Source organism: Elephantulus edwardii, unplaced genomic scaffold (genome assembly GCF_000299155.1).
Source record: "Elephantulus edwardii isolate Elephantulus edwardi_28Jun2011 unplaced genomic scaffold, EleEdw1.0 scaffold00192, whole genome shotgun sequence".
Classification (NCBI taxonomy): Eukaryota; Metazoa; Chordata; class Mammalia; order Macroscelidea; family Macroscelididae; genus Elephantulus; species Elephantulus edwardii.
In genome coordinates this window covers 3,796,746-3,821,293 of record NW_006399942.1, presented here as the reverse complement: position 1 = coordinate 3,821,293, position 24,548 = coordinate 3,796,746, and the positions used below count along the sequence as shown (strand labels likewise).

The 24,548-nt window shown below is 38.3% G+C and overlaps 1 protein-coding gene across 2 annotated transcripts in view; it reads right to left on the bottom strand.

Moving 5' to 3' along the window:
- SLC4A4 (solute carrier family 4 (sodium bicarbonate cotransporter), member 4) overlaps positions 1-24,548 on the bottom strand; it is a 497,732-nt gene that overhangs the window by 334,265 nt on the left and 138,919 nt on the right. For both annotated transcript variants that reach the window (XM_006896827.1, XM_006896828.1), the window contains exon 3: positions 15,390-15,525. In XM_006896827.1, the coding sequence (XP_006896889.1) occupies positions 15,390-15,525 (136 nt within the window). The remainder of the gene's footprint in view (positions 1-15,389; positions 15,526-24,548) is intronic.

The following is a 24,548-nucleotide window of genomic DNA, read 5'->3' as shown; positions in this document are numbered from 1 at the left end:
CTTCCTGTTATCCTTACAAGTGCCACCTCTACCAGCTGCCGTAGACCTGTATTGCCAAATACATTCTGCACAAGACATTAAGCTTCACTTAGACTTTGCAGTCATGCCTATTTTTTACTATTTTCCTCAATTAGCTAAGCAATGGTCATTTTAAAAGTAAATAAGAAGAAAACCACTGTATTGTTTTTTGTGGCAAATCTTTATTTTCAGCACTCTTCATAGTTTATAATTAACCTAATTAGACTGAAATACAAATTCTAACAGGTACTTTTAGAGATCATAAATACTAACTAGCTTAGATTTATGAAATAATGTTACTCATTCTCTTGGATTATACCAGCCCTTTAGGTCAAGATGTAGCCATAAGGGAATAGAAACCTCAAAACTGGCCAGTTCCTTTAAGAGTTCACAAGGGATAAGGATTATCTCATAGTTCAATTTAGCGTCTACTTTGTTTAAAGTTCATAAAACACTGAATGTTGTGATGATGTCATATTAAAGTACAGCTAACAGCATAAGAAAAGCTCTGAAATAATACCTAGAAAACGCTCTTAAAATTTATTATTCTAACTGTTTAAGGAACTGATTCTATTCAAAAAATATGTTTTAGGGCATTACATAATGGTTTCCTCATTTAAATGGACTGTTTGTAGGTCCTGTCATTCCAAAAGCTCTACACACTACGTCTATCTTCCTCAAATATCAAGGACAAACTTGGAGGGGTGGGGTAGGGGAAATGACATGACTTTAACTCAAATCAGAATCCATTAAGGAACAGGCTAGGGCAGCGGTATCAAAGTTCAACATATCCAAGTGCCAATGAATTTATTAAGGTGCTTTAGAACCATGTAATTACACTTGAAAAAAATTAGACACTTTTCCTGTAGAGTGTACTAAAAGCTTCTATGCACCCTTTATAACAAGTCCAGATACCATATATTTGCAAGTTTCATTTTCTCTTGGTATTTGCTATGTTGAAGAGAATTCATTTCAGTAGCTGGTTTTTTTACATACATGTGGTTACAAAACTATTGTAACCTTAAATGATGAGTTTATTAGGTGAAGTTTCTTTATTCCGAGGTCTTAGGAGAAAAATTATAAGAGTACTTTGTAATTTAACGTAGTTCAAGTCACTGCCAACCAAACACAGTTCACGCGCCTGTTGAAGTAACAGAAAGTCCACTGGGAGTTTCTGGATTTTGCAACTTTCCAATCATATGATTAAATATACTTAAGAAAAGACAAGACCTCTAACTTAAAAACATGTCCCTTTTACAGCGGAAAATCTGCGTGACCTTTGCGCTAGAAAAACAATTCAAGTACATAAAAATACTATTAAAATTATTTTTAAAGTCTTGCTAATTAATAAGTACTTCATCACACATAAAAGAAGCCAATACTACTGAGTACCTGGAATTTTTTTTTAAGAACTCCTGAATTTCTAGATCAACAGGGAAAGTTGTTGCACAACAGTATATGTCACTACATATAATCACATAGATGATTAAATTCCTTTTCATGTAGTCTTTCACACAGAAAAATAAACTTGGTATGAAATGGAATTTTCCAAAGTAATCCATAGAGAAAAGAGAGAATAACTGATGTAGAATGGGGAGAAAGTAGTCTCATTCCAAACCCTCATCATGAGTGGGGCGAGTACTACCTAGTTGGAAGTGAACTATCCATGCTCTTTTCCACAGTTGGCTTGTTCTGCTTCTTGAAACTTATGACCCTTTCTTCTCTTCTCTAGGTTCAGAAGTGCAATGTGAATCACACTGGGGAAGTGATCTTTAACATATATTATACTTATAATACTAGTGAGGTCTATCTCAAGGTTATGTGAAGGATAATTAAAAGCAAAAAAATCATCTTTATAGAGATATTCTTAACTCTTAAGTTGTTGTTGTTAAATGCCATTGAGTTATAGGAGACTCACAGCAACACTAAAGACCTGAATACTTATATAACTTTCATCCTTTTTCCAGGTTCATACGATTTCTGGAGACAAGCTATTTCAGAAGTGGATGCCACTCCTGCTTCCAAGCTTGTTCTAATCAGGGAGCACCACCAAACATTGTCCACCATGGGTGACCAATATCCTATTTGGGTTAGCAAGTCTTTTATTTGTGGGGAGAGGGTATTTCCTTCTTACTGAAATTTGAGGATGGCCCAAAATTACTTTAGAAATCTATTAGATAATACTGACATATCTAGAAAATTTTCTTATTTTGTTTTTGGGGTTGTATTTTATTTTAATTTATTTTACTTTATTTTATTTTGGCTTACATACAAAGTTCATAAAATTTGTATAAATTGTTTTAATGAAGAGTAAAAGTTACTTCATCAATATAAAGGGATTCTACTGTGATTACTACTACATCATTACTAAATGCCATGTTGTTGTTGTTGCTGTTGTGGTTGTAGTGATGTGCTTTCAAATGAGTTTCAGATCATGGTGATATCATGTAAAATACAATGAAACTTTCCAAGACCTATTCTTGTGCTTGGGGGCTGCTATGACCTGGTTACTAGAGAGAGCATGGTATTGTGTACACAGGTGTTGTGGCAGTTTTCTGACATGAAGGCTTACTCTGCCTCCAGGAGCCAGGCAAGCCAGGTTTGGCTTAAGGTTTAAGGCAGCAGGGGGATTCAAGGCCAAAAGGGGAAGAGGAGAGAGAAGGTGGCCATGTTCTCCCAGGTTTGCTCCACCCAGGGCTGCTATAACCTGCGGCCCTTGGGCCAGTCTTTCATTGTTTTTGTTCAGACATTGCTGTAGCTCATATAGCCCTGGTGTACAAGTTGCCGTACTGCGTTCACTTGTGGTTGCTGTGAGGCTGAACACTGTGACACTGATGTGTCAAATGCGTTAATGGTTGGCTACCCAATGAGGACAGAGAGTGGGGTGGAGTTCCCCGATCTTGGAAGGAGGACTGGCACCCACTTCCATTAATAGCTTGCCTCCAGAAACCCTATGAATCTGGAGAGAGGATGAAAGGCACCCAGGCATAGAGGACTCTCCTTCATAGGGTCACTATGAGTCACCTGCAACTCGAAGGCACTTAACAACAACAACAACATTGTTATGCTTGAGCCTTTTGTTGCAGTCAGTGTGTCAGTTCATTCATTAAGGGTCCCATCTTTTTCTTTTTCTTTTTTTCTTCTAATCCTGCACGTTATCTAGTATTTGCTCTCCCTCCCAATAACTGTATTTCTGGGAGCACTTTTAAAGTCACAAGCAGTCAAAAAAGCACAATAAAAAAAGAGTGATACTCTTTTGCCATTTCACTGATTATTTAGACTGCTGAGATATGATAATGTTACCTTTTCCACAATCTCTAACCTATGTTCTAGATTGGAAAAGCTATCGAAAAAATTTTATAGCAGTAAAAGGATGGGAAAAGTTGGATGCAACTTAAAATGTCAGAGATTACAAACTATTTTGTATGGACTGACACAGTAACTGGTATAATGTGGGTAGGAGTCTCAAAGACAGAGAGACTGGCTCAGGATAAGAAGGGTTCAGAGCTACTGTGCATAGGGTTACTGTGAGTCACAAGTGACTTGGTTGGTGGCACATAACAACACTGCATTATGTGCTAACTGTGGTTCTGACAGCTTAAATGAGGACATTCCCCTTATAATTAAAATCAATCTCATTTTTTTACACAAAGAATTATTCTGAATTTTCTTAGATAGGATTGAATTCGCAGTAATACTTAGGATCAAAAAGTATACTCTTGGTCAAATAAAATCACTGGCTAGTGGAATGAATAGTTTTTTTGAAGGGTAGGCTTTGTGTTCAGTAGTGAATGGAATGAGAGAGAAAACGAAATTAAACAGGAAGAGCCTGGCGATTAGCTTACAGTGGAGTAAAAGAACCTGTCAATAGAGGTTTTCACAGAAGAGTAGAGAATTGTGTGGTAAAGCGCTGCACTGTCAACCCAAAGGTACATGGTCCAAATCCAACAGCTATTCTATGGGAGAAAAATGGAAACTCTCCTCTCGTGTGACTTACCACCTTTGAAAACTCATTGAAGGGTCAGTTTTAAGTCAGTATGGACTCAAGAGCACATAACAACAATTTTTTTTTTAAATCATGCCATAGCTTTCACATGTAAAATCCCTTCTAATGAATCCTTTTTAAGCAAAAAACCTTGTTATTTCTAGCAGGTTTAAGAACAATTACTAGGAAGGGAATCCTCTCCCGTATTTAAAATTTTTATCACTAAAGGTAGTCAGAAGTTACTACAAAAATATTTTTTTAAAAGAATAGGTAGCAGGATGTAATGATTACTGGAAATCTGAATTATTTCTGAAGGCACAATTACCTGCATTTTTCTCAATAGAATTTAAGAGAAAACACAAAGTAACAATCTAAATTCTCTTTCTCTGACAATTCACTCAATAAAAACATATTTCTCAAGTAGCAACACTATACTAGATAATTCTAATTGCTAGGAACACAGTAATGAACAATACAAATAAAAATTCCCCTTTTCCTGGAGTTTTCAGTCTATTAGAAAGAGAAAGACAAAATGCTTAACAAGATATGCAAAAAATCAGCAAATACAAAGGAGAAAACAATGGAAGACAAGGTATGGGGGCAATGGGAGAGAGTTTCCATTTAAATAGGGCAGCCACTGAGAAGGTGGCTGTTCTGGTTATTGTCATTGTTGTTAGGTGCTGTAAAGTACAACTCACAACAACCCTATGAACAGCTGACCAGAACCCTGGCCATTAGCATCATCTCTTACACACTAGAACCCATTGTAATCACCATGTAAATCCATCTCATTGAGGGGCTTTCTTTCCTTCACTGACCCCTCATCTTTCCAAGCATGATGACCCTTTCCAAGGAACAGCCTTACCACCTACATGTTCAAAAGTGTAAAAGATAAACCTCTGCCTCCAACGAGTAATCTGGCTGCACATTTTCCATGACAAATCTGTTTGTTCTTTTGATAACCCACACCATCACTTATTTTTAATCACTGATGTGTAGTGTGTTATTGAAAAGACCCTTGCCAGAATCAGGTTCACTTTAGTTTACAAACTTATATCAAAGCTCTTCAGCATTTTGGAGAGGTCCCTGACAGCAGACTTGTCCAGTGCAGTATGTCTCCTGATAGTACTTGAATAAATACTAGAAGAGTTGAGGAAGTAGACATGTTGATATTTACAAAAGTTTAAGACAAAAAGAGCATTTCAAGCAGGAGGAATACCAAGTATAAAATCCCTGGGCATGTTGGCTTCATGGAATTACCAAAGATAATGAGGCTCAACTAGCGGGAAGCAAGGAAGAGGAAGAAATGAGCTCAAATACATCAGATAGTATTAGGTCACGCAGGTTTCACAAAACAGTTCATATTGTTGTTTTTGTTGTTAGGTGCCATCAAGTCGAGGACAACTCAGAGAGACCCTGTGTTCAAAAGATCTGAACCCTGTTTTATCCTACACCATCCTTTCACTGCTTGACACACAAGAGCCCATTGACTCAATCACCAGGTCAAGCCACCTGATCAAGGTTCTTCTCCCTTGTTGGCCCTTCATCCTTCCTAGCATCATGTCCCTCTCCAAGGACCGGTCTCTCCTCACAACATACCCAAAAATATATCTTCAAAATCCTTGTCTCCAAGGAACAACCGGGTTTTACCCTCTCCAAGACAGTTTGTTCTCTTAGCAGTACATGGTGTATTCAATACTCTTCTCTAGGACCACAACTAAAAGGCATCTGTTTGCCCAGTGAAAATTATAAAATTTTAAAAGAGGAGTGGAGTTCACAATAGAAAATAAACTGAAACAATATGGAGGGTTAGTGTGCCATGGAACTAAAAAGTCTATTTATAAGGTTTTAAAGTAGAGACTTCTCAAAACCCATAAACTGAATAAGAAACATCTGCTGTAATCAAAGCATCAAAAGACAGTGGCTTAGAACACGATTGCGGCTGTAAAAGAAAAAGTATGTGTGACACTCTGGATATCTCTGAATGTAAAATACAATTTTCCAAGAGATCACACAACAGATAAAGGAAAAGAGTTAAGTCAAAGAAGATTCCAACATTTTTGACCCTAGAAACCTAAGAATGGAGTGCTTATTGAGCTTTTAAAACTTGAAGATGTAACAGAATGGAGCACACAGACAAGGAGCTCAGTGTTAAATATTCTAATTTTTAAATATCTATTTACCATTGGATAAAATTCATTAACAAGCTGAGTGAGGTTGATAACACACTTATTTGCTTACCGAAAACAAGTTAAGATTTATTAATGATGATTAAAGACCACAGCCTTCAATGTGGATTATGTATCAACAAAGAAATGTCTATTTGAGTCCTAAGGTACACCTGACCTAAGTCTTGGGGGTTTAAATTGCCTCATATACATATGAGAACTGGACAATGAATGAGGAAAATCAAAGAATTGATGCCTATAATTGTAGCAATGGTGAAGAATGTTAAATATACAACAGAATGTAGAAAGAACAAACAAATGCATCTTAGAAAAAAGAAAGCCAGATGTTACTTAGAAACAAGGATGGCTACCCTTTGTCTCACATAATTTGGGCATGTTATCTGCAGGGATTAGTCCCTAGATGAAGACATCATGTAGAGAGTTAGCAAAAAAAGAGAAAGAGCCTCCAGGAGCTTGATGGACAGGGTGGCAGTAGCTGCAACAATGGGTACAGAAGAGACTGTTGGGATGGCATAGGTTAGACCAGTGTTTCATTCTGTTGTACACAGGGTTGATATGAGTCAGAGAGTTCACTTTAGGGCACCTAGTAACAATGACAATATTAACCACAATTGAAGACATCCAATCAACTCAGGAAATGATCTGGACTAAAGACACACATGTAGTTGACGTCAGCATACTAATAAATTAATTAGCTTGATAGTTTCTAAGCTCATCAGTGAGTCCTGTGTACTACATGTCTGTCATTCCACAGCTGCCCATCAGTGACAGTATTATATTTGGAACAGTTTTTACTAAGATAATAGACTCTCAACTAACCATATACTCAATAAACATTTACTGTGAATCTGCTGTGTAAGGCATTGCAAGAAAATTGGGAATACAGTAGTGCACATGGAAATATGATGCTCCACACAGATCAATGTAGTAAGAAAGACAAACAGAAAAATAGCAATCACAGACATAACTGATTAATAGCAAATATGTAAAGGTCTGTATATGAAAAGGTATAGACTGTTGGCTATCTAACTTTTTATTGTTGGTCTACTTTTTGATGACACACTAAGTACTCTCATTATTCATCTTTTTTCCTCTCTCTCTTGTGATTTTAATAAAGGTTTACAAAGAGGTTGGGGTTTCATTCATTCATTGTTGCACATTTTCCCCCCTCCTCTTCCGTTGTCCTTCTCCCAAGCCACTTTGTAATGCACCTCTTCCTTCAGATCGTTGTCATACATAAAATGTTCAGTCAGACATTTCTCTCTGACAGTTCTTCCCCTCATCTGTTCCAATGCAGTGTTCATTATCTATAAATGCTTTTCCCTCCCACCAACCCCCTATGTCAGGCCTATTTTATAACAACAGTGTTATGTAGTATTCCTTTTGTGACTTGGTTATTTCACTCAGCAAAATGTCTTCCAGGCTCATCCACACGGTTATAGTGTTTTACAAGTTCATTGTTTTTCAAAGCTGAGTGACAGTTCATTGTGTGAACCTAACACAATTTTTCATCTCAGCCCAGTAACAATGGCAAAGTTCAACAGGGCAACAAATAATAAATGTTAGAGAGGTTGTGGAAAGAGTGAAATTCTTATTCACTGCTGGTGGGAATATAAAATGGTACAACCACCATGGAAGGTGGTCTGGCACTTCCTCAAAAAGTTGGAAATAAAAATACCACATGGCCCAGCAATTCCATTACCCATATTTTCTAGTAATACCGTCTTTGGAGATAATGATATCTTCGAAATGGCACATGTGGTCTCATTCTATGAACTTATTTATCCAAGATCAATACCTAAGAATCTTAAATGAGAATACTATGTCCATCACATTCAACACTGCATTATCTATACAAGGAACCTTACTATCTAACTTTCTTAGATCAGGAATAATGTAAAGTAAAATGTAGCTTCCATATGGCTGTAAGATAAAATAGGAAACTACATTCAAGAGCTCTCCTATGATGGCTTCCCATAAAGAATTCTAAGATAAGAATACTGCTTAAAGGAATGAAAGACAATATAACTACTATATAAAACAGATGGTTATTCCTTAAAAATCTAGGATTAGAGAAATACCATATGATCTAGCAAACTCATTCCTAGATACACAGTCTAAAGAAATCTTATTTGTGACATGAATTGACACATGTATACAGATAAACTGGTACATAAACACAATGGAAAACTAATGATAAAAAATTAACTATGACTTGACAAAGCATTAGCTAGCATTAATGAATTTGGAAGGTCTTTTGTTGAATAAAATAGATTTATTACAAAAGGTGAAATATTGAATAAGAATCTTATTCTTTAAAAAAGATAAGATTTAGGTGAGCTCTGGTGGACTAGTGAAAAGAAACTGAACTGCAATCCCAGAGATGAGTGGTTCGAATCCTCCAGATGCTCTGCTGGAGAAGCAGGGACAATCTCCTCCTGTGCCAGTCAGATTCGATTTGATGGTACACACACACACACACACACACACATTTAAAAAGAAATTGAAAAAGCAAAACAAAACAAAAAGGTAAAATTTACAACTTAAACTAAGACCACTGCTGGCAAGTCTATCCAAACTCGTAACAATAATAAAGGACAAAGTAGAACTTTGGGCTTTCAGGACTGATAGCCCAGGGGCAAGAAGCTGCACTGCACATCTGAAGGCACGTGATTCAAATCCACCAGCTGCTCCACAGGACAAGGATGGACAATCTCCTCCCATGCAATTAACTGCCTCTGAAAACCCACTGGAGGGTCAGCTAGGAGTTGGTTAGGACTTGACTGTACACAAATAACAAAAACAATCCTTTCAGAAGCAGACTGACACATCTTTCTCCTAGAAAATTGATTATGGTTTCAACTCACTGAACTTCTGGTTGGTAGCTAAGCTGCTTTAAACATTGCATCACCAGGCCTCACTATGAAAAGGTTTGCACACATATTTTAAAAAAATCTTTCATAGTTACCAGGGATTTTTTAAAAAGAGAGAAGGAAGACAGATTACTAACTAGAAAGCTTGCTGTTGTTATGTGCCATTGAGTAGCTTACGACTCAGTAACCCCATGTAAACCGCTCTGAACCCTGCTCTATCTCAAGCCAATTTCATTGTGTCCAACACCCCACCATCATTACCCTAGTCCCTGAGTCAATTCATCTTATCCAGGGCCTTCCTCTCCTTTGTTGTCCATCCTTCCTTCCAAACATGATGTCTCTCTTTGAGGTCTGGTCCCCTGGCAACATGCTCAAAGTATATGAGACAGAGCCTCAAAATCCTTGCCTCCAAGAACCAGCCTGGTTTCAATGTCTCACAGACAGATCTTTTGTTCTCTTACAACATGTTCAATACTCTTCTCCAGCACCACCACTCAAAAGCATTAATTCTTTTGTCATCCCCAGTCTTATGCAGCTCTCTGGTGCTTAGCAAGTAACTGTAAGGACCATGGCCAGGATCAAATGCACATTAGTCTCTACATTGACATCATTGCTCTTCAGTACTCTGGAGAAGTCTCTGACAGCAATTTTTCCTCATGCAATGTGTCTTCTGATTTCCTAGCTGCTGGTACAAAAGTGCTGGTTGTGAAGTCAAGCAAGCTGAAGCTGTTAACACACTCAAGCTCTTCTCCATCTATCATGGTGCTGCCAATTGGCCCCTGGTGAGAATCTTTGTTTTCTTGCTGATGAAGTTCAATTCATATTGGAGGCTGCAGTCCTTGATCTTTTGCAGTACTATCTTACGTCCTCCTCAATTTCATTCAGGTTGTTGATGAGTCTTCCTTCAATCCTGATGCCACACTCCTCCTTATACGGGCCAGCCTCCTGGATGATCTCTTCCACATACAGACTGAAAAGATATGGAGACAGGACACATCCCTGATGCACATCTTTCCCAATTTTGAACCATGCAGTGTTTCCTTGCTCTGTTCTGATGAATGTCTTCTTGTCCAAGTGTAGGTTTCTCATAAGCACAATCAAGTGATCTAAGATCTCATTCTTCTCAAAGTTAGCCATGATTTGTTGTGATCCACAAAGTCAAATCCCTTTATATAGTCAAGCAAACACAAATATATATTCTTCTGGTACTCTCTGCTTCCCACTAAGATCTATCTAACATTGGCTATAATATTCCTAGTGTCTCAGCCTCTTCTAAACCCAGCCTGATCATCTGGCAGTTCTTGGCTGTTTTGGGTTCATTTTGATGTAGTCATTTGTGGGTAATTTTCAGCAGGTTCTTGTTTGCATGTTATAGTAATGATATTGTTCAAGTAATTTCCACACTGTCAGGTCACCCTTCTTTGGAATGGAAATAAATATAGATCTCCTCTAGTCAACTGGTCAGGTAGCTATCTATGCTCCTGATTGCTTGGTATAAGCTGGTTAGTGCACCAAAGGTACTATCTGTTTGCTGTCAACTGGTATGCCATAAATTCCTAGGGCCTTGTATTTTGCCAATTACTTGAAAGCAGCTTGAAATTCCATCACCATTGGCTCTTGAGCATATACTGTTACATAAAATACTTCTGTGTCAGCCAATTCTTTTGGGTATAGTGATTCTGTGTACTCCTTCTATGTTCTCTTGAGGCTTCCTGGGTCATTCAACATTCTGCCCATGGAACCCTTAAGTACTGCCACTTGAGGCAGATCTGCTGCCTGCGAACTCTCATTAGTTCTTTTGGGTATAATGTTTGTTTGTCACATACTGCTCTAAAGCTGAGCAGACTAAGGAAAAGGACTGGCCATACACTCCTGAAATAATAGGACTTCAAAACCGCTGTACAACACAGCACATTTAGATCAGACTATAAGATATGGCACTGGAAGCTGAGCCTTCTTCATATTGGAAATCACAAAGAGGAGAAACAACTGCAGACAGACACTAGTGCCTAGAACATGGAATGAGAGAATTATCAATGTAGGAAAATTGGAATTGTTAAGGAAGAAATGGAGCACTTAAATATTGACCTACTACCCATTAGCAAAGTGAAATGGATTGGCATGGGACACTTTGAATCAGATAATCATATGATTACTATGCTGGAAATGAAAAGGTGAGGAAAAGTGGATCACGCTCAGAGTTAAAAAGATCATTTCTAGATCCATCTTGAAATACATGTTGTGAGAGGATAATATTCATAAGCATACAAGGAAGACTTGTTGATTTTACTATCATTCACATTTATGCACCAACAACCAGTGTCAAAGAGGAGGAAACAGATGGCTTCTATTAACTGCTCAATCAAAATTAGATCAAGGTGCACTATGTGTGACTGGAATGCAAAAGTTGGGAATAGGGAGGAAGCCTCAGTAGTTGGGAAGCATGCATGGACATGGTGACAGAAATGAGGCTAAAGACAGAATAATAGAATTGGGTACAATCAATTATTTATTCAGTGCAAATACCTTTCATAAGAAACGCAAATAGTGACTACACTCATGGACCTCATTCGATGGCCTGCACAGGAATCAGACTGATTACATCTGTGGGAACTAGACAGAACATATGTATTAATGGTGAAGGGGAAAACAATATGCAATATGGAGGAAGTCAACACATTATGACCAAAGTAAAGGAGAACACCAAGAGGACTTCAAAAACTAAGGGCTCTGATGGCTCTGATGGCCTAGTGGCAAAAAGCTGCGTGCAAACCTGGATGAACATGGTTTGAAGCCACCATCTAATCTGTGGGAGAAGGCTAAGGAATCTCCTTCTATGCAATGAATTACCTCCAAAAACTCACTGGAGGGTCAACTATGGGTTGGATGCGACTCTACAGTACACAAAAACAGCAGAAACATTATTCAGAAAGAGGGAAGATAATAGAATTAAATGAAATGAAGAGAGTGGTTATAGTTTTTGCCTTGGAAGCCTTCTTTACAAGCAACCTTTATGAATAAAAGTGTACTTTATAGAGCATTCTCTATACAGGTTACTGGTGCTGAGAGCAGTAAATTAAGAGATTATGACTGCACTGTATAAGGAGACTCCAAAGAGTAAAGAACGAACTCAAAAAGAAGCACTAAAGATAAAGAAACAGAGTATGCTATGGAAAGCCGTTATAATTTGAGAAAATGTGTATCACTATCACACAGAAGAGTTAAAACAAGCACACTCATTGTGGAAGAAGTCTGTACATAAAACAGAGAATAACAAATAAAAATAAAAGATTAGCACTTTGTATCCAAAACTAATGATACAGATACATTGTTGGGTTTTTTGGACTTGGTTTAAGTTATAGAAGTTATGAGTGATTCCTGTTTTCTAATGAATTTTGTAAAAGCAAGTGTTTTCACACAAGGCTCTGCCCTAGAAAATGTTAGTGAGAAGTAAAATCTTCTCCACTATTATCAGGTGAAATAATTTATCAAGTGTCTCCATTATTAACAATCACAAATAAAGGCACTCGGTATCACTTGGAATGTGAGAATGGAAAATGTACGAATGCACAAACCTATAAAGAATATATCTAAGTACTTAAAAAAAATGTCAATGAACCTGAAGAAGAATTGGTGGACATAAATATGAGATCTGGTATATATACCATAAATGGTTTAATACATTAAGCTCTTAAGGTTACATCTCAAAAATTAAGTTTTTATTTATGTTTTAAAATTGAATAGAATTGAGTAGAAAAAATTAGTAAGGCATTCATTCTGCATAGCTTGTTTGTATGTACTGATTGTACATAATAAAAAAATCCTTTTCTTCTGATTCCAGAACAACCTATCTATGTAGAACCAGAAAAAAAAAACCAAATTGAGATTGTACACAGCTTTAGTTTGCTCGGTTCCACAGTCAACAGTCTTGGCACCAGCAGCCAGGAAATTAAAAGGCACATTGCCATGGGAAAGTCTGCTGTTAGGGACCTCTCCAAAGTACTGAAGAGCAATGGTGTCTCTCTGGAGACTAAGGTGCATCTGATACAGGCCACGGTCTTCGCAATCACTTGTTATGCATCAGAGAGTTGGACAATGACCAAGGAGGACAGAAGAAGAATTGAGCCTTTGCACTGTGGTGCTGGAGAAGAGTATTGAGAATACCATGGACTGCTAGGAAAACAAACAGATTTGTCCTAGAAAGAGTTAAACTGGGTGGCTCCTTGGAGGCAAGGATTCTGAGGCTCCGTCTAACATACTTTGGGCATGTTGTGAGGAGAGACCGGTCCTTGGAGAAGGGCAACATGCTTGGGAGGGTGGAGGGACAGCGCAGGAGGGGAAGGCCCTCTATGGGGTGGATTGATTCAATGACTGGGATAATCAGGATGGGAGTGTCAGAGACAGTGCGATTGGCACAGGACAGAGCAGAGTTTAGGGCTGTTGTACATAGGGTCGCTATGAGTCGCAAGTGACTCAACAGCACATAACAACAACAACAACAACATAACTACAGGTGAAAACCTGAACTTTCCTTTATTTTTAATAAGCCCAAAGCTGAGATAATGATTTGGTTTGACTCATTTCTTGGATTTTAAGACATTGTACTGAACTCACTCCAAACTTTTCAACAGAATACAACCATGTATATTTGAGCTTCTTCTGTTGATTACTGTATTCCCAGTGCCTAAAATATACAGTATGCATTCAAAAAATACTGATATAAATTCTACATAAAAAAATGTTGGTTGAATTATTTGCATTATTTTAGAGAAGACTTCAATGTTAACATTCCTTAATGCTAAAACTACTGTTTTAAATACACTGAAATCTCCATATAAAGATGACAATGACATCACAGTTTCATTAGTCTTCATATTGCACTTAGTACATGTCATAGGAGAAAACTTCATCTTCAGATAGTTTTGTTTTCGAGATGATATGCATACACCAAAATATATATACAGGTATATGTATGTGAGTGTTGTGTGTGTAAATATGCTGTTGTTGTTATTGTTATGTATCATGCAGTTGCATGTGACTTATAGCGACACTGTGTACAACAGCTCTGAAGCCTGCCCTGTCCTGAGCCAGTCTCACTGACTCCAACTACCCCTACGGTTCCCATTACTGTATCAATCCATCTCATCCAGGGTCTTCCTCTCCTGTACTGTCTCTCCACCCTTCCGAACATGATTTCCTTCTATATAAAATCTGTTTTATGAGATTAATAAAACCTTAGAAAGTCGTATACTCAAAAAAAACCTTGTTTCCCAAACATAACAACCTTCTATCAGATTTCTAAGGCTGAAAATCAAAGGTCTGCTGTGAGCTGGCATCAACCCATGGGCACCTAACAATAACAAATCTTTACACGAAGACTGCTCATCTTTCTCCTGAGGAGCATACAGTGACTTAAACCCCCAGCCTTCTGGTTAGCAGGACAATACATAATACACTATGCCAGAAGAGTTCCTTCGATAGTTCTGTAGTGCTTCACAATTCAAAAGACATTTCAATATTTAACTATATATATATATATATATATACATACACACACACACACACACAGATGCATTATCAAGAGTTTATATAAATACATGGGTGCTATAACATTGTATTTACATATATTTTTATAAAGCATTATTACCTATTCATACCTGAATATAAAACCAAAACTAAGAAACTCGGTGTCATGAAACTTACAAGTGACAGATTATCTACGTGAACCTGGGGTCTCTAAACTCCACACTCAGGTGAATTCTCTACTTGATTTTAGCTAGATATCTCAAACATAACAGGTTGAAATAACACTAACTTTACCCTAATCAGCACTGTCTTTGTAATTTTCTTCTAGCAGAAAAGCAGTAGTTAGTTAAGAAAGATTTCAATGTATTGAAAGTATGGTAACAGATCATCAGGCTGTGGTTAGGTGTTTAAATTAATTAACTCTTCAAACTATTTTCTTTTAAACAAATAAGCAATTTTAAGAAAAGTGTATTTTATTTTAAAAGCTTAATTTTACTTTTAAAATAGTTTGCTATTTACTTTTAAATGGTGTATTAAGGGAAGTTTTATTCTGATTTCCTATAAAGGGCCAAATATGAACACCAATCAATGAAACAGTGCTCCAGCAGTGAAGTAAAGGGTGCCTGCATCCATACTAATGTAACCGACTAAAAGAAATAGAATTCTTTTTGTCCTTATTCTGGCCAACACCATGCTATTCAAAGAGGAAAGGCTAGAGAAAGGCGCTCGCAGATGCAACTTTCATGCCCAGCACTTGTTTCCTCAGATCAGAACCACACACAATCCATCCAGCCTCACCTCGCTGTCTCCTTCCACTCCATCTCCTGCCCATCCACAGACAGCAGTTCGTCCAACTCGGTGAAGAGCTGGGGGGGTGCGGGGCTGTCATCCTCCTCTCCCAAGATGAATCGAATGCGTTCTGCTGCGGGGGAGACTGCAGAAGTGAAAATACTGTGGTTAAACACAGGCTGGACAACTCTGAGAACAGTGTAGCTCCGGGCTTTTCCTCCCTCAGCCAGGCTGTTGGCCTTCCCTTCCACATTTTCAGTGGACATCTTCCCTTCTGAGTCTGCTGAGCCCCAACGAAAAGGTGAAAAGAAATAAAAAACTCGTCTCTATTCTTTTGGTTCTAAACTGTATCTCAGCTCTGTACCGCTCCTCAGGACAGCGCTCCAGGTCTGTGTGGTGTGTGACAAAGAACCTTTAGTCCTCAGATGAGCTGAGGTCCAATCACAGGACTTTCTTTCCTTCCCAACTCATGACCCATCCAAATTATCTGAACGAAAACCAGTCTGAACCAATCACTTTGTCCTAGAGCAGTGGGAGTGGGCAGTGGAGCACCCCAATCCTGAGTTTCCCCGGGGCCTCCACCTCCCACCCACGCTCACCGTGTCCAATGCCTAATGCCTATGATTTGCAGGCTCCTTACGCCCAAAACTGGCTAACTACAAAGTTGATGAAGGAATATTTAACAAGACCAGGTCGCTTCTTTACATAATGGCACAACCCAAAAATGTTTAGTCATACCTCAATGCACATGAAAAACAAGCCCAAGTAAAATATTGTACACCTAAGTTTAAAAAAAGAAAAAATGTCCAACACACTCCAGCACATAATTAAATGCCCTACTAGCTCCTTTTGACCCTACCTCCTGAAAATCATGTAATAAAAAATTAACTAAAATTTCCCCCATGTCATGGGTTATAATCTCCCCCCCCCCTTAAAAACGGATTTACAGCCTCTGAAAATTCACTCAAGGGTCAACGTTAAGTCTGTTCTGACTTGATAGCACATAAGAGTATCATCAAAAAATTAACATGGATTCATCTAAATAAATTCTTGTTCTTGTTCTTGTTCTTGTTCTTGTTCTTCTTGTGTGCCAGAGAGTGAGAAACAACCCACAGCTGACCCTCTAGCAGGTCTAGATTTCTATTTTTTTCATGTACTCCAAGTAATACAAAATGAAAAAAATAAAACCACAAAAATTGTATAAAGTTGCATACAGTGATCCCCACTGTGGTAAAGAAAAACATATATACATGTTTATACACACACACACACAAAGAGTCCTTCTTTTTTTCCAGTTCTAATATGTACATCTTTCAGTCACCTCCATGTAATTAAATAGCAACAGCACCCCAATAACACAGTTTAAGTTTCAGTTACCATGGTATGTTAACTCTGAGTACTTCCATTAAGAACCAGTATCACTGATAGGTTTTCAGTGTATGAATCACTACAAAAATTTCTCTAATTACCTCCTTAAGATGCTTGTTTGATTACTAAGGTATTCCTGACCCAAGTCAAGGCCTATTTAATAGCCTCACAAGCCTATGACAGCTGAATAGTTAAACAAGAACTGGAAAGAACCAAAGCATGTAAATTGTAGTGCTATGAGGCTATGAACAGCTATGAGGCTTTCTTTAGCTTCCTTTGGACATTTTCTAGGGAGGGATTCATCCCAAGAGAATGACATCATGTTTGGAGAAGGAAAGTGTCAACATGAAAGGAAGACTCTCAATGTGATGGATCCACAATGGCAGAAACAATAGAGTCCAACATAGTATGTGAGGCCATGTCTGTTCTGTTACACACACAGTCACCATGAGCTGAAGCTGGGTCAACAGTATGTACAACAGTAACAATCATGGTCAGTGACTAATCACAGAACTTCTTCAAAGACCGTCGATGACTGCTCATTGCACATTCTTTATTCAGTTAACACAGACAGCAAAGCAAGTAGATGTGTTACCTCCTTATCTCTCAGTAATAAGAAAACACAGTATTTTACAAAAATGAACAGGCAAAATAGGAAATAAGCCAACAGAGATGAAAGTGCAGCAAAGAAACAAAAAAATCATACCACTGAAAGTGAAATGTAAACTGAATATAAATGGAGATATATATGAAACATTTGAGAGATTCCAGCTTTACACCCACAGAAACTCACACAGAGCAAACTTACCAATATGAGGAAAACAGCTGTACTAAAAGACAAAGGTTTCCCAATATACGAGACATTACCAGAGAAGTTCACATTAAAGAAACCCTAGGAGGCATTTCATAACACTGGACAGTAAAGAGTAAAATGCTGGAAGCTCATGTTAACTTTAAAAAATAATAGTGCTTTGTCTCACATATTTTAGATGTATTATCAGGAGGAATCGGCTCCTGGAGAAGGACATCATGTGTGGAAAAGATGATCAACAAAAACCTGGAAGTCTCTAAAGGAGACAGATTAACACAGTGGTACTACCATTAATGGCCCTGGAGAGGGTGAAACCAAGTTGCTACTTGGAAGCAAGAATTCTGAAGCGTCATCACATGTACTGTGGGCATGCTGCCAGTCCTTGAAGAAAGGATGTTTAGAAGGGTGGAAAGACAGAGTAGGAGAAGACGACCATGGATGATATAGACTGGCACAGTAAGAGGGGTTATTCTATACACAGAGTTGCTACATGCAGAACGAACTGGACAACATCAAACAAGAATATAACAATTCACACAAGTATATGCAATTTTAAAAAAAAAAGAAAAAGGTATTTGTTTCACACTGTAAATTAATATTTCTAAGCCACTTTAATTCTCAGTATTTCCAATATTTTAAATTATAGTAAACTAAAAAAAATTAGCCTTTTTCTCCCCATTTTTCTATACTCTGGTGCCATAGTCCACAACCATGTTGTTCTACTAACCAAAAGGCTAAGCATCTCTGTGGTTTGAATCTACCAGCTACTGTGAAACAGAAAGACAGCAGTCTCTACCTGTTGAGATTTATAGCCTCAGAAAACAGACAAAAGATGGTTGTCAGAACCAACTTAATAGCAGTGAGTTTTTGTGGTATTTTATATAGCCAACAGGAAGAGAGATTTTTTTAAATTTTACAAAAGTCTTAAAGACCATGAAGCAATGTATTTTCTCATTGTTTATCAGCATTATTTTGCACAATTTCAGGTTCTGCAATCATGTTTCTGATGGTGGTGTTTGCCTTCAAGTCAAGCACGACTCATAGTGACCCTATGAACAAAAGGCCTGAAGCCCCTCTATAACTATCCACATTTATCAAAGTTCACAGAGTTTCTGGAGGCCAAGTTATTTAGGAAGTGGATGCCACTCCTACCGAGACAGTATATAAATCTTTTCAATTCCATACAGTTTATAGCCAGGCTTCTATTTTCTTCCTTTGACTTTTGCATAACTCGTCATTGTTGTTATTATGGTTATACACTGCTGAGTTGACTCTGACTCCCTATGTTCCTATGTACAACACCTCTGAATGAGCCAATTTCATCATCTCTGACACAACTATCCCCATTACCCTAATCACTGAGTCAATCCATCTCAAGCTCTGAAGAGAAAGCAAATAATTTAACAAAAAAATATCTGTTCTTACCATGTGTATTGTTTAATTGCATGTTTGCAGAGGTTAAGCCAACAAACAGTAATAAACTGTTATTTATGGAAGCAGACTGCCACATCTTTCTTCCAAGAAGATGCTAGTGGATTGGAGCTAGTGGATTGGTGGATTCTAGAAGCTAAGAGCTTATTGACAAGTGGTTCTGAAACTACAAACACTAACTTGTTTTGCTTCCCATTAGCACTCAACATCAAGATAACTGTCATCAAACTATAAGGTGAAAAAGTCAAGGGGGTAGCCAACTTTTTGCCTATTTTAACACGTTGCCACAAATGACGGCTATGTGTGTTTCTAAGCAAAGTTGTCAATTTAAAAGTGTACAGCAAAGTGTAAAGATGTGATGTGTTTTGTACCCACAGCTAATTAATGTTTCTCCAGCTTAATGTAATTTCTAAAAAATGGAATGGAAAAAGAAGGGACTTTTACACCCAGGTCTTATTCTCAAGAACCACATTGAAAGCATTCATTGTTTTGCTATTTATTAAATATAGATCCCTGAAAGGCAGGTTATCACAATAAACTCTGAATAAAATTTTACGTCATAAGTTAGTGTATTATTCTAGGAAGTTTCTTTCTTTAGCTACTCCACTCAACATTCCTAAGAAATGGAAGTAACAATTTGGTATCATTCTTTAACATGGTAGAAACATCCTCTGTGGCCAGTAAATGTATTTCTTAACTGCTAACATCATTTTGACAAAAATGGATGTGAAAGGTGTGGGTCTCCAACATGAATTTATTTTCCTCGTCACTTCTTAAATTTCTTTTCCCATCATTTGCAAACAAATGGCTGTTGTTGTAAGGTACAAAGGAATGAGTTCCATTTTATAGGAGGCCTATGCAGAACACAGCAGGAAACGTCGTAAAATGAGCTAAATATAAGAGATATCGTCAAGATTGAGAATATAAACTTTGGATCCAGGCAGCCTGTGAATCCTGACTAACTAGCTCTGTTACCAGAAACAAGATAATTAACCTCTCATTGTTTATTTCCTCATCTGAAAAATTAATGATAACAAGTATTATGACAACGCAGCATTTAAAGGAGACAGAAACTGACCCACCTTATTAACAAAATCTAGCTCTGAAGAAAGGAAAGTCACAGATATGGTTTTAAGACACAGTTTTGTTAAAGAGAGAAAAGGAGAAACATCATGGTATATTCGACTTTAGAAAATTAAGTGCCTTCCGAGAGGAGAATGAAAAAGGTGTACATGCATTTAGGGAAGTAGACAACAGCAAACAGAAAGAATGACAACCCTGTAGCCTTATCTTAATACCTGGTGGATTAAAAAATAAAACTGGCATTTAATATGACTACATTATGATAAGAACAAGTTTCATCATAAAGAGGATATTAACAAAAAATAAAAGAAAGTGAGAGAGATTAAGTAACAGGCAAATTATAATCTAAACATCCTTGGCCAAGCATGAGGCCTACAGATCAAAGCTAAAATAAACCTCTAATCTTAGATTTTATTTACTTTTTAAAATTTCTTTCCTCTGATGAGAATGTACTTTGGCTTGATTTGTTTTTTTTAAGAAGTTGTAGAAATCCAGGGAGGGATACAGGTGGTTTGACTTCAGTGTAGTTAATGTTCTTTCTGACCAGTGTCCACCTGCATAATGCCAAAACGGTACTGTGTAGGAGTGAGGGGGTGATCAGTGCTCTCGGTCCCCACTCTCCACAAGAAGGATGCATATATGTGGACAATGGTTCTGCTTACTTCACTCTCACCTCCTAGCAGCCACAGCAGACATCATCCACACGTCATCACGTTCCATCCTGCTGAGCCTAAACTTGAACTCAGACATTGTCCAGACAGCGACTTCCCATCAATAAGAGATAGCACGAGATGAAATATTCTCTGTACATGTGTATGTGTACGTGTGTGTGTGTGTGTGTGTGTGCGCGCGTGTGTGTGTGTGTGTGTGTGTGTGTGTGTTGCATCTTCTGGCCCCACTAGAGATACCCAACCTTGCTTTCCATTTTGATGTTGTGGTGGTGGTGGTGGTGGTGTGTTGTGGAGTCAGAAGTGACCCACAGCTGTCTCTCCGGTAGGTTTTTCAGCAGCAGTACACTGCACAGAAAGTTGCTCATCTCTCTCCTATAGAGCAGCTGATGTAGTCAAACTGCATGCCTCTGAGACTGCAGCACAGCTTCTTCTTCTTTCACTCAAAACTCTCACCAGCAGGAGAACACATCTGTTCATTTTCACATTCTTATTATTCTTTTCTATAATATTACCCATACTCTCTTATTTCCAAGTCTCTGTTGAAACTCTGTCTTTTCTAGTATCTTAACCTAACTATTCATAGCAAAATGGCCCTTCCCTTATTCAAATCACAGTGATCTAATGGGAGGGTTTTTTAGGTATTATCTAAAATACTGTAACTTACCAGTGGCAGTCTAGGTGACTCCATATATGTCAAAGAAAAATTCCACATGGTATTTCAAAAGCTGATTTCTGGAAATGAATTTAAGACTTTTCTTTCTAAACCAACATACTAAATAACTAACACATTGCCACTAAGTCAGAACCAAGTCATAGTTGATGGTTCAGCCCAGTTTCAGAATTTACAAATCATACAAGACAAGGCTGTCCATCTTTTTCCTGTACAGCAGTGGTGAATTTAAATCACTTGCCCTATGGTTGGTAGACCAATGTCCTAGCCCCGAGGCCACCAGCACTACTTAAACTCATACACAGCCTGCTCATATTATCTAGCTTTTGCAGGATATGGTTTCTCCCTCCAGCTCAATCACCAAGTCTAGTTTTTATGTACCCTCTTTCAAGATTAGCACAGTACCGAGCACAGAATAAACCAATCAAACCCATTGATGTCCAGTCACTCCTGACTCACAAGGACCCTCAATCAGGTTTCTGAGGCCTTATGTCTTGAGAGGAGGAGACCACCCAGCTTTCTCCCATGAAGCAGCTGGTGGATTTGAACCACTGATGTCTTTTAGATAACAGTGCATTATGAAACGTCCTTTGCTACTAGAGTTTCTTATGCATAGTTAAATTGATTAAATATAACTGAATAAGCTACAGATATTTTCAAGTCCATGAAAGCACAACCATTTGTAAAAGGAAGCATTAAGGACGCTGAAAGAAGCATTAAGGAAATATCTATTTAGGAAATGGTCCTTATCTATTCTTCCCATTAATCCATATTCATATTAGCGGCACAGCAACCAAAACAGAGTAGTTATGCAATACTGTATAAACCACAAATAAAAGATTGGTCTCTTTGGCCAGCTCCTTTGTTCTGCTAGAAGCAATATCTCCCTCCTCACAACTTCAAATCCGCACTATCCAGACTCTTAATATCATTAGCTTTATGTTTTATTCATCACCGTACTATTTTGTACCTAAGTGAATCATCTATTTTGCCCTTACCTAAATCACTCATATCACCTACCTTACACACAGTGTAGTTGCACTCACACATAAGTGCAATGAAAGAATGAAAAGTATCTATTTTGTCTCAACTGCTCGAAAAGGTTTTCTCTGCTTTTTTTTCTAGTTATTTTTAAAAATATATCAGATAACCACATGGTATTATGAAAATAAATATCCTAGAACTAAGAAATAATTTAAATAAACGATAAATACTAGAAATGACTGAAATAAGAAAGGTCTGGTGGCCTAGTGGTTAGAAGCTGTGCTGCAATCCCAAAGACAAGCAGTATCAATCCAGCAGATGCTCCACTGGAGAAGGATGGGCAATCTCCTCCTATGCGATGTTCTCTGCCTCTGAAAACCCACTAGAGCATCAGCTATGGGTTAGTTCTGACTCATCAGCACAGAACAACAATAAAAGCTTAGCAAACTGAAATATAGTTCTACACTCCCATTGGGTAACTTAGTATTTACTAGTTTTCAATGTATGCTATATACAGTGTAGGAGCAGAAGATCCTGAATGAGATGGAATGATGCAGTAACTGAGGTAACGGGGGTAGGTGTGCTGGACGGTGAGCCTGGCTCAGGACAGGGCAGGGTTCAGAGCTACTGTGCACAGAGTTGCTATGAGTCACAGATGATTAAAAAGCACATAACAACAATGGCAATATATACACTTTGCAATTGTTGAACTAGGTTTCTCTAGGGGCCTATGGCAAGAAGCTGCACTACAATCCTGAAGGCACATGGTTCAAATTCACCATTCAAATGCTCCCTGGAAAGAAGATGGGCAATCTCCTCCCAAGCAAGTATCTCTCTGAAAAGGCAGCCTGAGGGTCAGCTTGTTCAATGAATACCAAATATATTTACAATACAACTCCAGTCCTCAAGAAATTTACAGATATAATACAAAAATGGGGGGGGGAGAATAAGTCGGAAATTGTGTTGTTAACCCAAAGATATAACTTTTCTAGTGCTCTCAATCAACTCTAGGATTCATGAAAGAAAGAAATCTCATCCCTTGTGGTTTACAATCTTGGAAACCCAAGGGAAGGTCAGTTATGAGTTGGTTCCAATGTGAGGTCAATGAGTGAGTGGTGCAATAGCTAACCTATTTTAACAGTTACACTGTGCAAGACATCACTTTAAATCTTTCAATTATTATATAGTTTATTTTACCCTTATAATACAGATGTTGTTTGCTGTTATGTGCCGTCGAGTCATTTGTGACTCATAGCAACCCTATATACAACAGCCCTAAACCCTGCTCTATCCTGTGCCAATCGAACTGTCTCTGACACTCCCATCCCAATTATCCCAGTCACTGCATCAATCCATCTCATAGAGGGTCTTCCCCTCTTGCGCCGTCCCTCCACCCTCCCAAGGACGATATTCCTCTCCAAGGACCTGTCCCTCCTTGCAATGTGCCCAAAGTATGTCAGACGAAGCCCCAGAATCCTTGCCTCCAAGGAGTAGCTTGGTTTAACCCTCTCCAGGATGAATTTGTTTGTTTTCTTGGCAGTCTATGATACATTCAGTACTCTTCTCCAGCACCACAGCTCAAAGGCATCAACTCTCCTTCCGTCCTCCCTAGTCATTGTCCAACTCTCTGATGTATAACAAGTGATTGCAAAGACCATGGCCTTTATCAGGCGCACCTTAGTCTCCAGAGAGACACCGTTGTTCTTGAGCATTTTAGAGAGGTCATTAACAGCAGACTTTCCCATTGCGATACGTGTTTTTTTTTTATTTCCTGGCTGCTGGTGCCAAGAGTGTTGACCGTGGAGCCGAGCAAACTGAAGCCGTGAGCAATCTCAATCTCTTCACCGTCCATCCTGATGCTACCAATTGGTCCAGTGGTGAGAATCTTTGTCTTCTTGACATTGAGCCTCAGTCCATACTGAAGGCTGCAATCCTTGACCCTCTGCAGCAAGTGCATGAGGTCCTCCTCAGTTTCAGCAAGCAGGGGTGTATCATCTGCATAACGCAGACTGTTAATAGATCTTCCACCAATCCTGATTCCACAATTCTCCTCATAGAGCCCAGCCTCCCAGATAATCTGCTCTGCATACAGAAAAGGTATGAGATAGGACACATCCCTGGCGTACACCCTTCCCAATTTTCAACCATGC